The sequence below is a fragment of the Hylobates moloch genome, unplaced genomic scaffold (assembly GCF_009828535.3).
Source record: "Hylobates moloch isolate HMO894 unplaced genomic scaffold, HMol_V3 SCAFFOLD_22, whole genome shotgun sequence".
In the NCBI taxonomy this organism is placed as follows: Eukaryota; Metazoa; Chordata; class Mammalia; order Primates; family Hylobatidae; genus Hylobates; species Hylobates moloch.
This window is the reverse complement of record NW_026652297.1, coordinates 15,364,559-15,377,220: the sequence shown is the minus strand read 5'-3', so window position 1 is coordinate 15,377,220 and position 12,662 is coordinate 15,364,559. Positions and strand designations below refer to the sequence as shown.

General features: G+C 41.5%; 1 protein-coding gene across 7 annotated transcripts in view; it reads left to right on the top strand.

The window, feature by feature from the left end:
• EPHB1 (EPH receptor B1) overlaps positions 1–12,662 on the top strand; it is a 501,064-nt gene that overhangs the window by 428,483 nt on the left and 59,919 nt on the right. For all 7 annotated transcript variants that reach the window (XM_032144100.3, XM_058433527.1, XM_058433526.1 and 4 more), the window contains one exon: positions 6,370–6,585. In XM_032144100.3, coding sequence (XP_031999991.1) covers positions 6,370–6,585 — 216 coding nt within the window. The remainder of the gene's footprint in view (positions 1–6,369; positions 6,586–12,662) is intronic.

Genomic DNA, 12,662 nt, shown 5'->3' with positions numbered 1-12,662 from the left:
TTCATTCATATATTAGGTGGTCAATGCTGAGTGTCACCTGCCTTCTTTCTAGGTGGCCTGCTTGGACTTCCTTAGAGCAAGCTGGGTCTCAAGAAAAAGCATCCCAAGAAAAGACTGGGGAATCTGTATTACTTTTGTGACCCAGCCTAGGAAGCCACATAGTGTCACTTCCAACATAGCGACAGGCCCAGATACACGGGGAGAAAACAGGCCCCACATTTTGATGAAGGGACATCAACTCAATGTCTTCTTACACATGATAGATGGGAGATCTTGTTGTGTTCATCTAAGAGAGTATAACCTGCCATCAACGTAGTCCCTACTCCTGCTAGGGCCCAAAGCTTCTAGCAATCATTTGCCTATCTTATACTTTTGTTTCCCCCATAAGTTAAGTACAGATGTAGTAAGTGAAGAAGTTCTTAAATCTTCCTGGAGAATCTAGGGAAGGCTTCAAAGAGGAGGAAGAATTTATCTGAGATTAGAGAATGAGGAATTTCCCAGACAAGCGAGAAGCAGGTAGGTAGGCTGATGGAACAGCAAAACAGTGTATATGAAGGCCAAAGTAAGTGTGGACCTGTTTGGTAATTTATCAGCCACTGCATGGTAGCTCCAGCACTCAGAAACAGAGCTTAGGGGCTGTAGTGTGGAAGGGTAGCTGGGGGACTTGTCTAGAAGCACACTACTGAAGCTACCTTTGTACAACAGGAACATGCTTTTTGCCCAGTCTGGGTCACTAGGCAGTAGGGGCTCTTGTTTTTCTGGGGGTGCAGGGGTGGAGAACAACTGGTGTAGATTACTGAGCCCATGTACTTTCCCTAGGACAGCCTCCTTGAGGGTATGGGGTTATGCTTTGTATTTGGAAACTCCAATACCTAATACAGTGTGCACCTGGTAAATGCTAGTTGACTAAAAAATTATTTCTCAAACAAAAATGCTAGGGAGTGGCATGAGAGCTCTAGTCATCCTGTGTGTACATTATCTCTCACTGTCCTTGCTGCCACACCTCTCATGTCAGTGCAATCATTGTCTATGCTTTCCTGGGGACATTCATTTATAATCAGAGATCTCATGAAGACAGTTGAATAAACAAAGTTGAATGAAGTTGAGTTGAATAAACTTGAATAAAAGGCAATGTCAGAAGGAAAAGCATTTTCTGGAACCACTGTCAAGACCCTTTCAGGAGTCATTTATTTCCTACCAGTCACCTGATTGGACTTCAGAGAGAGTCACTGCTTGATTTGGGGACTGTGATCACACTGCCCCGCTGGAGTGTGCAGGGGAACAGGGAGATTCATTCTCAGGAGCCTGCAGAAAATGAAAACCCCACACTGCTGCTCTTCCTAGGGTCTGTTTTCATTTGGGGCCCAGGTCACGGAGGCATGTTGGACACCAGCATTTCTCATGTTGATGAGCTGAGCTTGCAGGGGAAGAAAACCTGGGGGCAAGAGAGGAGCACGGGAAAACAGAGGAGCAGGCATGATAAGAAAGGAGTGGTGGGAGCAGGCAGTGCCAGGAGGAGAGGGGGAAATGAAGCGTTTCTGACTCCTCACACTGCATGGAGTCAGGTAATCTATAAATCTAATTTCAGCCTTACTACCGAACCCTGGAGCATAGCAACATTAATTGACGTATCTGCTGCTTGATAAAATCGAAAAATAGGTCATCAGTTCAGTTCTACAGGGTCCATCTTCTGGGAAGTAGGATAATTTCAGGATCGCTACTCAGAGAAGAAAGGAAAAGTATTAGTCTTCAATTTCTGGAACTGTTTCCTCCCCTCCAACTTCTCCTTTCCCACTGGTCATAGCGTCTTTGGAGAGTGGCTACAGTTCTAGCCCCGAATCAGCATCTGAGAGATACCATTATGCTTCAATCACACATTCAGTAGATGGTTCATTATTATCAATTTTCTAAAAATTATTGTGCCATGGATTATATAGCATACAAATCTGTAATTAAATTTTTCCTTCTTGACACTCAAATTCAAGGGATTCAACCTGGTGGCTCTTCCCTAATATTAGAAACAATTCCCAAAGCTGTGGCCAGTATCCCATGGTTTAGTTAACATGGTTCTTGACATGCTCCATAAGGCCTTCTTGCGTAAAGCTTGGCTTTGTGGTTGCTGCTGGTTCTTTCACAGATAATCATAACTGGAAGCCTCTTGAAAGTCGCTGAGTAATGTCAAACGGGGACATTTCTCATCAGAGAAGCTCATTCATGGGCTGCAGCTAGAAGATAGCAACCCAGAAATCAGGACGAGAACACCAGATTGGAAGTCCTGAGACCAAGGTTCTGCTTTGGCTTCTGCTGTGAGTCACCTTGTGGCCTGGAGCAAACCTGTTAACTCAGTTTTCCAATTTATAAACTAAAGGTATTGAGCTAGATGAGCTTGAAAGGTCCCTTTCAGTTAGAAAAAATCTATGATTCATTTTCTTCAAACAAATCAAATAAGAGTTTCATTTCCTGAAGTGGATTCGTCAATGAAAGTTGAAATACCTAAATCCTTCCTGTCTAATATAAGGGCCAGCAAGTGGCTTCGGTGCATTTGCAGAAAAGCAATTTCAGCAGAAAGCACTTCATGAAGGGAGGAAAGTTTAAATCACCTCACCTAGACCTGTATTTCTTCTCTGTACTGTTTTTACTATGTGCTCAGCATGGAGCCAGGTTCTTTCCCAAAGTCATCAAGAAATAAGTTAGTTTTTTTTTTTTTTTTTTTTTTTTATCTTGTTCATCTTTGAATGCTGCTGTTCATATCTCTGGAAGTTCTTTTTGGAGAATTACACCAATCAACTGAGCATGTAACAGTTAAACACACCAGAAAAATCTGAATATGTTTTTATCTTTAAATTTCACCAAGGTTACGAATTCAACAGACATGACCATACCTATCTTAATATGTGGTTCTCTTGAAGATTCTAAAGAAAATGTATTGCCCATTGCAGAGTCAGCATATTCCAATGGCAAAAGCACAGGACAGGAGTTAGAAGACCCAGATAAGAGTAGCATCACTAATCCATCATGGTTCTTCTCCCCACAAAGCTTATACACAGCCTTTTTCTCCACACAGCATTTGAGGCCACCATTACCAGTTGATCAGAGATGGGCTGTCAGTGGAGAAGTGATTTACCATTCTGAACTTTGATTACTGTTGTAACTCAAACCCACACCGTGATTTAAGGCTGATCACATAAATTTTCTGGACCTCCTTTATTTTGTCTGTGAAAACAATATAATATTGCCTGTCTTGCCTACTGCACAGGACCAGTTTTAAGGATCTAAACATATTCTGTAAGTATTATGTGCCGTTCAAAAGTCAAGTGATGGATGCTACCAACATTTGTGACTAATTGATCCAAAGTTTAGGCCTGCATCATTAGGTCCCAACCATCTACTACAATTACAGATGCCTATCTGTTACCTGCTGAGCTCAGCATGTGCTGAGTAGTGGGCTCCCCAAGGACAGTGATCCCAGGATGTTTCCCACACACACCCAGGAAGCCATGAAAACCTAGAGTTCTGGTCCCAGGTATCCTCAGTTTCTCTCACCACACTCATCTGAGGTACAGGGGAACTGACTTGTGAGCTGTTACTTAGGCTCTGCTGATGTTAGCAGGGATCATTGCCGCCATCTTAGGGTACACAAGGCACTGAGCTAGGGCCTTTCATATGTGTTGTCTCATTTAGTCTCACCAGAACCCTATGAAGAATGGACACTATGTTCTTATTTTATAGATGTGGAAATAACTGCTCTGGAGGTTAAATAGCTTGCCCAAGCCCACACAACCACTAAGCTGCAGAGCTTGGATCCGAATCAGGTCTGCTGGCTCCAAAGCTTGGACCTTTAATCATTTCTTGGTCTTTTTTGACCCCAGAAACTATAACATTTATAATCTAAATTTTAAAACAAATCGGATAATAAAGAAGTTCTAAGAAGACTTAAATGACTTAAAGCAAAAACGTAGACACATTGCTGCATGCACTTTCAACATTACTGTTCTCAAAGTTGTTTAAGCCACCCCAGTGCTCTCCCCAAATGCCATCATTTTTAGGGAGACATTCTGTATGTGTAGACACTGTTGCCTACACTTACGGAGAGGAAATAATAGACTGAATTGAAAAAATACAATCCATATGACTTGTGGCTGAGATACACCTCTGTAATATATAGAAATTGCATGACAACTTTCTGAAGAGGCAAATCCCCAGAGACCTACTTGGAGAAAATGCTTGGTGCTAGCAACAGCCTGGCTAACTTCTTGAGAAGGTGTTGATTGAAGTGTATTAGTGAGAAGGAAGATCTGCATCACTCACTGCACATCCAGCTCTCACAGATGGGCCATGTGCTGAAAACCAGTCACAGTTTCCAAAAAGTAGCTCTATACTTTCTTTTTGAGTTGCTTAGAAGAATCTATTATGGTGAAAGCATACATTCAATCTCCTGGGCAGGTTTGGAGGTGGTTAAAGTTAGAGTTAGAAATAGCCTGGAACTTGGAGTGTGTCAAACACAATATGTTTGGGGGCTCTTTTAGTGGCAGACATCTTCAGGAGGGGAGAAAGTCAATTTCTCTATTCCTTCAATTGATCAAGGAGCATAACCTCCAGAACATGGATCCAGGCTTGCAATCTTGCATGAGGAACAGAGTTTCCAACAATTCATGCAATCATTGTTAGACTTTTTGATTGTTGTTGTTGTTGCTCCTGAGTATTTTTATAACAGGTCTTTTATTTTTCCGTGCTTATTTTTGCATAGAAAATGCTTTTGCAGGAGCATATGCACGTGAGTGCATTGTGTAACATCTCACACACAGTAGATGCTCAATGATGGGAGCTCCTCTCATTGTCTATGCTTTCTGCATTTCACATAAGGACTCTGGGATGCAGGTCGTGGTTGCCTTGCTGAGTGCCTGTGTTTAGCAGTAAACATAGACTAGACCCCAGGTGTCCTGCTTCCACCTCTCCTCCAGTCAGAGCATTCTAATGACTAGGCTGTGCTCTACTTATAGAACACAATTCTCAGCCCTTTGGGGAGCATTTGGGGCTGGACTAGATGGGAAAATATGTTCTTGGCAGTATAGCCTAGGGTCTACTGATTTAACTGGTGTGTGCAAAGTCAAGACCCACTAGCCTTGGGGAGATAGGAGGAAGACACTGTTTTATTCACTGAAGATTCTGTTGTCTAACCAGAGGGAGGGCATCCACCCAAGAAATTCTGAGCCCACAAATGATGGGAGAGAGGACAGCACTGCAGGTTGCCATGAAGAGGAGCAGGAACAGCTCCCATTCACTAGGAGAGTTCCCTGTGCCAGATGCTGTGCATGAGGTTCTCCTGACCCACTGTCCCTAGGAGGTAGGTGTGGTTATACCAGTCTAAAGGCTGAAAGCCCAGGGATTACCCAGAGAAGGTGCTCTACATGCTTGATTTTGGAAAGAGGAAAAGATGTATTCAACATTCATTCAACTTATGTTTATTGAGATTTTCTATCTACCTTAACGTTTGCAGCACTGATAATACTATGGTGACCAAACAAGACAGAGTTCTTTTCCTTGAAGAGTATAAAATCAAGCAGCAGAGACAGACAGACAGCAAGACACACACACACACGATTAAAACTCGTGATATGTGCTAAGAAGAAGACTAAGAGCATACACTAAACATTGTCATGAGAAAGTGCTAATCATATTTTAGGGAGGGGAGGGGCTAGTTAAAGGGATGTCCTCTCTAAGAAAGTGATATTTAAGCGGAGAACTGAAGGGCAAGTAGATGTCGATTGTTGGAGGGAAAACAGAGGGAATAGCACATGTTAAGGGCCCTAAGGCAGGAAGAGTTTGTCTTGGAAAAGAAGAAAAGGTACCAGTCACTGTGGCTTTAGTACATTAGTGATGGGTATGGCGGCCTAAGGTAAGGCAGTAGCTGATCCCAGGCGGTCTCGTGGACCGTGCTAAGGAGTTTGGAGATTTTCCTTAATGCAATGGGAGGCTATTAGATATTTTTAAGCCAGGGACTGACATGGCCTGATTTATGTCTTAAAAAGATGGCTCTGGCTGGAGAGAATGGATTAGGGGGCGGGCAAGGAGGCTGTTATAGGTGATGGATGACGGCGACTTGGTTGGACTGGCGGCAGTGGAGATGGAAAGAAGTGAACGGGTTTGAGACATAATTTGGAGACAAAATTGACAGGGCTTGTCAAGGAGAAGAGAACAAAGCATTCAAGGAGAGGGATGGGGGATGGGAGTGGGGAAGGGAGGAGGACACAGTGAGTGGCTTGGCCTGGAGCAGAAGGAAGCTGACAAGCAGCAGGGCCACAGCATCTCTCCCTCTGCTTAACCACTGAAGCCTGTCTTGATCCCAATGCCCTCTATGTCTTATTACAGCAAAATGATGGGCAGTTCACCGTGATCCAGCTTGTGGGTATGCTCAGGGGCATCGCTGCCGGCATGAAGTACCTGGCTGAGATGAATTATGTGCATCGGGACCTGGCTGCAAGGAACATTCTGGTCAACAGTAACCTGGTGTGCAAGGTGTCTGACTTTGGCCTCTCCCGCTACCTCCAAGATGACACCTCAGATCCCACCTACACCAGCTCCTTGGTGAGTCCTTCTTGGCATTCTCAAATAGAAGCATGGCATGAGTGAAAGGGGACTCTACATGGCTGGGAACTGTGGCAGGGCACACTGGGAGGGAATGGAAGCTGAACTGAGCTCTCCACTGAAAGACCAAGATGCCAGGAGGACCATCCAGCCGTGAGAAGCCATAGCAGCTGGTTGTTCAAGCAAGAAAGCAAGCATTTGGGCTTAGACTGTGAGGAAGGGTCAGTGTCTATTATGAAGCTATAGTGTTCCTTGGGAAGAGGAAATTTTGGAACAGATGATTTGAAGGAATCCAAGCAAGTAGACACTGGCACCAGAGGCATCTGTCAGCAGAGAGCAGACCCCAGGCATGCATGAGGGCTTCAATCTGCAGCTGGGTTGGGCACTGTGTCACCAGGTAGACTCTTGATCCCCTTCTCTCTTCTCTCTATATTGCTTCCAAATAGCTCTAAGTACCGTCAACATAATGAGTACTCCTAAACTTGCATTTCCTGCTCAGCCTCCCCCTCTACATTCTGAGCAGCTCTAATCATCTATATCCAACTGCCTAGTTCACACAATTTCATTTAGAACTTTAACAAGCCCAAAATAGAGCTCAGAATTTACTCTCCAATATCCTCTCCCTAGTCCCTCCATCTCAGTAGTTGGCACCACTTAACTAAAGAATGAAACCTAGGAACGATCTTTGATTTCTTTCTGTGTCCATTTATTTTCAATCTCTCAGTGTCCCCCATAGGATACCAAAAAATCTATCCCTCTTTGCATCTCTGCTGCCCCCACCCTATTCCAAAGCACCATTCCCTTTCACCTGGATTGTTTCAGTGGCTTCCTAACTGGTGTCCCTGCTTTCCTTTTGTCTGCTTACATCCATTTCAACAGCACCCAAAGTGACTAATCTACCTACTAACCTGTCTATCTGTCTATCCTCTTTAAACCTGCAAAAGTAATGCATGATTATTACAAAAATCAAAACAGTACAGAGAAGTAAAAGGAAATGCCAATTAGAATGGCAATCATTAAAAAGTCAGGAAACAACAGATGCTGATGAGGCTGTGGAGAAATAGGAATGCTTTTACACAGTTGCTGGGAGTGTAAATTAGTTCAGCCATTGTAGAAGACAGTGTGGCGATTCCTCAAAGATCTAGAACCAGAAATACCATTTGACCCAGCCGTCCTTTACTGGGTATATACCCAAAGGATTATAAATCATTCTACTATAAAGACAGATGCACATGTATGTTTTTTGCAGCACTATTCACGATAGCAAAGACTTGGAACCAACCCAAATGCCCATCAATGATAGACTGGATAAAGAAAATGTGGCACATATACACCATGGAATACTATGCAGCCATAGAAAAGAATTAGTCTATGTCCTTTGCAGGGACATGCATGAAGCTGGAAACCATCATTCTTAGCAAACTAACACAGGAACGGAAAACCAAACACTACATGTTCTCACTCATAAGTAGGAGTCGAACAATGAGAACACGTGGACACAGGGAGAGGAACATCACACACTGGGGTTTGTCAGCAGATGAGGGGCAAGGGGAGGGAGAGCATTAGGACAAATTCCTAATGCATTCAGGGCTTAAAACCTAGATGATGGGTTGATGGGTGCAGCAAACCACCAGGGCACACCTATACCTATGTAACAAACCTGCATGTTCTGCGCATGTATCCCAGAACTTAAAGTAAAATAAAAATAAAAAAGAATAAAAAATAAACTAAAATTCCCCTGAGACAGAGATTGGTAAACTTTTTCTCAAAGGGCCGTCTAGTAAATATTTAGGCTTTGCCGGCTAAGAGGCAAAATGAAAGGTATCATGTAGATAATTATATAACCATGTAGAATGTAACTAACCCCTTAAAAAGTTATAAATATCATTCTTAGCTCATGAACTATTAAAAAAGGGACCAGCCAGGTTTAGCTTTCAGACCACAGTTTACCTACACCTGCCCTGACGCATCAATTTCAACAATTAGGTGTGCTTTCTTTGACATTTTTCTCTTTGGTCAAAAATTTGAAAATTTTTATTCTACAAAATTTGGATCATATTATGCCTATTCCTCTGTGATCTGGGGTGTCTTTTGGGCATCATCGCTTGCTGCCAAGATTACTTTTCTGAAAGTTAGCAAACATTCACACTCTACCAGGAGTGTGTGGTGCTGGGCTTCAGCATCGTCACCAGGCCTGGAGGTGATCAACCCTCACAAAGGGTTGCTGCTTCAACAATGAAAAATGATGTCTCATTTGTAAATTTCACATATGTCTACATTTTTTTAATTTTTAATTTTAATTTTTTGATTTTTAATTTTTGTAGGTACAGAGCAAGGGTATATATTTATAGGGTACATGAGATGTTTTGATATGGGCATGCAATGCATAGTAATCACATCATGGAAAATCGGGTATTCTCTCAAGTATATATCCTTTGTGTTACATACAATCCAATTATACCCTTTTAGTTATCTTAATTAATTAAGTTATTTATTTATTTTTTATTTTTTGAGATGCAGTTTCACTCTTGGCATCCAGGCTGGAGTGCAATGGCATGATCTCGGCTCACTGCAACCTCTGCCTGCAGAGTTTGAGCGATTCTCCTGCCTCAGCCTCCCAAGTAGCTGGGATTACAGGCACCCACCACCATGCCTAGCTAACTTTTTTGTATTTTTAGTAGAGATGGGTTTTCGCCACGTTGGCCAGGCTGGTCTCGAACTCTTGACCGCAGCTGATCTGGCCACCTTGGTCTCCCAAAGTGCTGGGATTACAGGCATGAGCCGCTGCATCTGGCCTATTTATTCATTTTTTTGGGGACAGGGTCTTTACTCTGTCACACAGGCTGGAGTGCAGTGGCGTGATCTTGGCTCATTGCAGCCTCCACCTCCTGGGTTCAAGCAATTCTCCTGCCTCAGCCTCCCGAGTAGCTGGGACTACAGAGGTCTGTCACCATGCCCTGCTAATTTGTTTTTTTTTTTTTAGTAGAGAAGGGGTTTTACCCTGTTGGCCAGGCTGGTCTCGAACTCCTGGCCTCAACTGATTCACCTGCCTCAGCCTCCCAAAGTGCTGGGATTATAGGCATGAGCCACCATGCCCAGCCTCTTTCAGTTTAAAATGTATAATTGAATTATTATTGACTATAGTTACCCTGTTTTGCTATCAAATACTAGGTTTTATTCATTTTTTTTCTTTTTTTTTTTTTGGTATTTAACCATACCCCTACCACCACCCGGTACCACCACCCTTCCCAACCTTTGGTAACCATCCTTCTACTCTCTATCTCCATGAGTTCAATTGTTTTAAATTTTAGATCCCACAAATAAGTGAGAATATATGATCTTTATCTTTCTGTACCTGGCTTATTTCATTAGCATCCATGTGGTTGCAAATGACAGGATCTCATTCTTTTTTATGGCTGAATAGTACTCCATTGTGTATAAGTACCATCATTTTGTTTTAATTTACATTTTCAACTGACTGCTAGTGATATTGATATCTTTTCATGTGGTGCAGGGATTTGTGTTTTCTCTTCTATTGTTTGTACGTGTCCTTATCTATTTTAATATCGGGTTGTTTGTTGATTTCTGAGAAACTTATTGAAAGTCTCTTTATATTACAGACATTACTCCTTTGCCTGCCATGTGTGATACAATTTATCTGTTCCCCCATCTGTTATTCCTTTATACTGTTTATGATCTCCTCTGGCTTATAAAGTAGTTAACATTCATGTAATAGCTATGTCTTCTTGGGTTACCTGGTTTATTTTAAAAGCTATATTCACTCCAAGGCTATAAAATATTTCCTAGTTTCCTGGGCTATTTTATTGGGAAGGGGGTTTGTTTTATATTTGAATATTTAGTACCTGTGAATTGTATTTATTTTTCCCACCATTTTATTTTGAAAAATTTCAAGCACACAGAGAACTTGATAGAATTTGGCAGAGAACTGTCATATGCCTACCACCTAGATTCTAGAATTAATATCTTGGTACATTAGCTTTATCATGTAACTATCCATCTATCCATTCCTCTGCCCATCCATCACACCATCTGTTTTGATGTATTTCCAAGTGACTTGCAGACATCATTACATATCACCCCTAGCCACTTTAGCATACATGTCTCTAACATGTATTTGTTTATGGTTCTTTTTTAAGGTAAAATGTGCATAGAGTAAAACTCACAAGTCTCAAGTGTACATTTATAGAGTTTTTAAAAATGCACACAACTGTGTAACCCAAACTTTCATCAAGATACAGAACATTGCCATCAAACCAGGAAGCCCCCTAACCTCATCCCTCCCCACTGCATCTTCACCCACATCCATACCCAGAGGCAACCACTGTTCTAATTTTTTTGACCATCAATTGGTTTTATAACTTCATATAAGTGGAATCATATGGCATATGCTTTTTGCATCTGGTTTCTTTCACTTGCATTATATTTAAGAGAACCGTTCATGTTGTGTGTGAAGCAGGAGTTTGTTCCTTTTATTGCTGAGTAATATTCCATGGTTTATTTGTCCATTCACTTGTTGATAGATACTAGCAATATTCTGGAATTCATTTTTGACTATGTATTGGGAAGTATATTCTCACACTGTTTTGTTCAGGTGAACAATTATGCCAGCACTACTTATTAAATATATTATTCATTTTTTATTGAATCATATGTCATCCTTGACATATTAAGTTCATTATATGAAACTATGTTTTGATTCTCAATTCTGCTCTTTTAATCTATTCTTATGCTCAACCGTGTTGTCCTGATTATAATAATATTAGCAAAAGTTTTCCTGTCTGTATTCTGATTATAGTAGTTTTTTTTTTCTTTTTTTTTCTTTTTTTTTATTATACTTTAGGGTTTTAGGGTACATGTGCACAATGTGCAGGTTTGTTACATATGTATCCATGTGCCATGCCGATTTCCTGACCCATTAACTCGTCATTTAGCATTAGGTGTCCGCCTCCCCTCACCCGACAACAGGCCCCGGTGTGTGATGTTCCCTTTCCTGTGTCCATGTGTTCTCTTTGTTCAATTCCCACCTATGAGTGAGAACATGCGGTGTTTGGTTTTTTGTCCTTGCGATAGTTTACTGAGAATGATGTTTTCCAGTTTCATCCATGTCCCTACAAAGGACACGAACTCATCATTTTTTATGGCTGCATAGTATTCCATGGTGTATATGTGCCACATTTTCTTAATCCAGTCTATCGTTGTTGGACATTTGGGTTGGTTCCAACTCTTTGCTATTGTGAATAGTGCTGCAATAAACATACGTGTGCATGTGTCTTTATAGCAGCATGATTTATAGTCCTTTGGGTATATACCCAGTAATGGGATGGCTGGGTCAAATGGTATTTCTAGTTCTAGATCCCTGAGGAATCGCCACACTGACTTCCACAATGGTTGAACTAGTTTACAGTCCCACCAACAGTGTAAAAGTGTTCCTATTTCTCCACATCCTCTCCAGCACCTGTTGTTTCCTGATTTTTTAATGATGGCCATTCTAACTGGTGTGAGATGGTATCTCACTGTGGTTTTGATTTGCATTTCTCTGATGGCCAGTGATGATGAGCATTTCTTCATGTGTTTTTTGGCTGCATAAATGTCTTCTTTTGAGAAGTGTCTGTTCATGTCCTCTGCCCACTTTTTGATGGGGTTGTTTGTTTTTTTCTTGTAAATTTGTTTCAGTTCATTGTAGATTCTGAATATTAGCCCTTTGTCAGATGAGTAGGTTGCAAAAATTTTCTCCCATTCTGTAGATTGCCTGTTCACTCTGATGGTAGTTTCTTTTGCTGTGCAGAAGCTCTTTAGTTTAATGAGATCCCATTTGTCGATTTTGGCTTTTGTTGCCATTGCTTTTGGTGTTTTAGACATGAAGTCCTTGCCCATGCCTATGTCCTGAATGGTATTGCCTAGCTTTTCTTCTAGGGTTTTTATGGTTTTAGGTCTAACATGTAAGTCTTTAATCCATCTTGAATTAATTTTTGTATAAGGTGTAAGGAAGGGATCCAGTTTCAGCTTTCTACATATGGCTAGCCAGTTTTCCCAGCACCATTTATTAAATAGGGAAT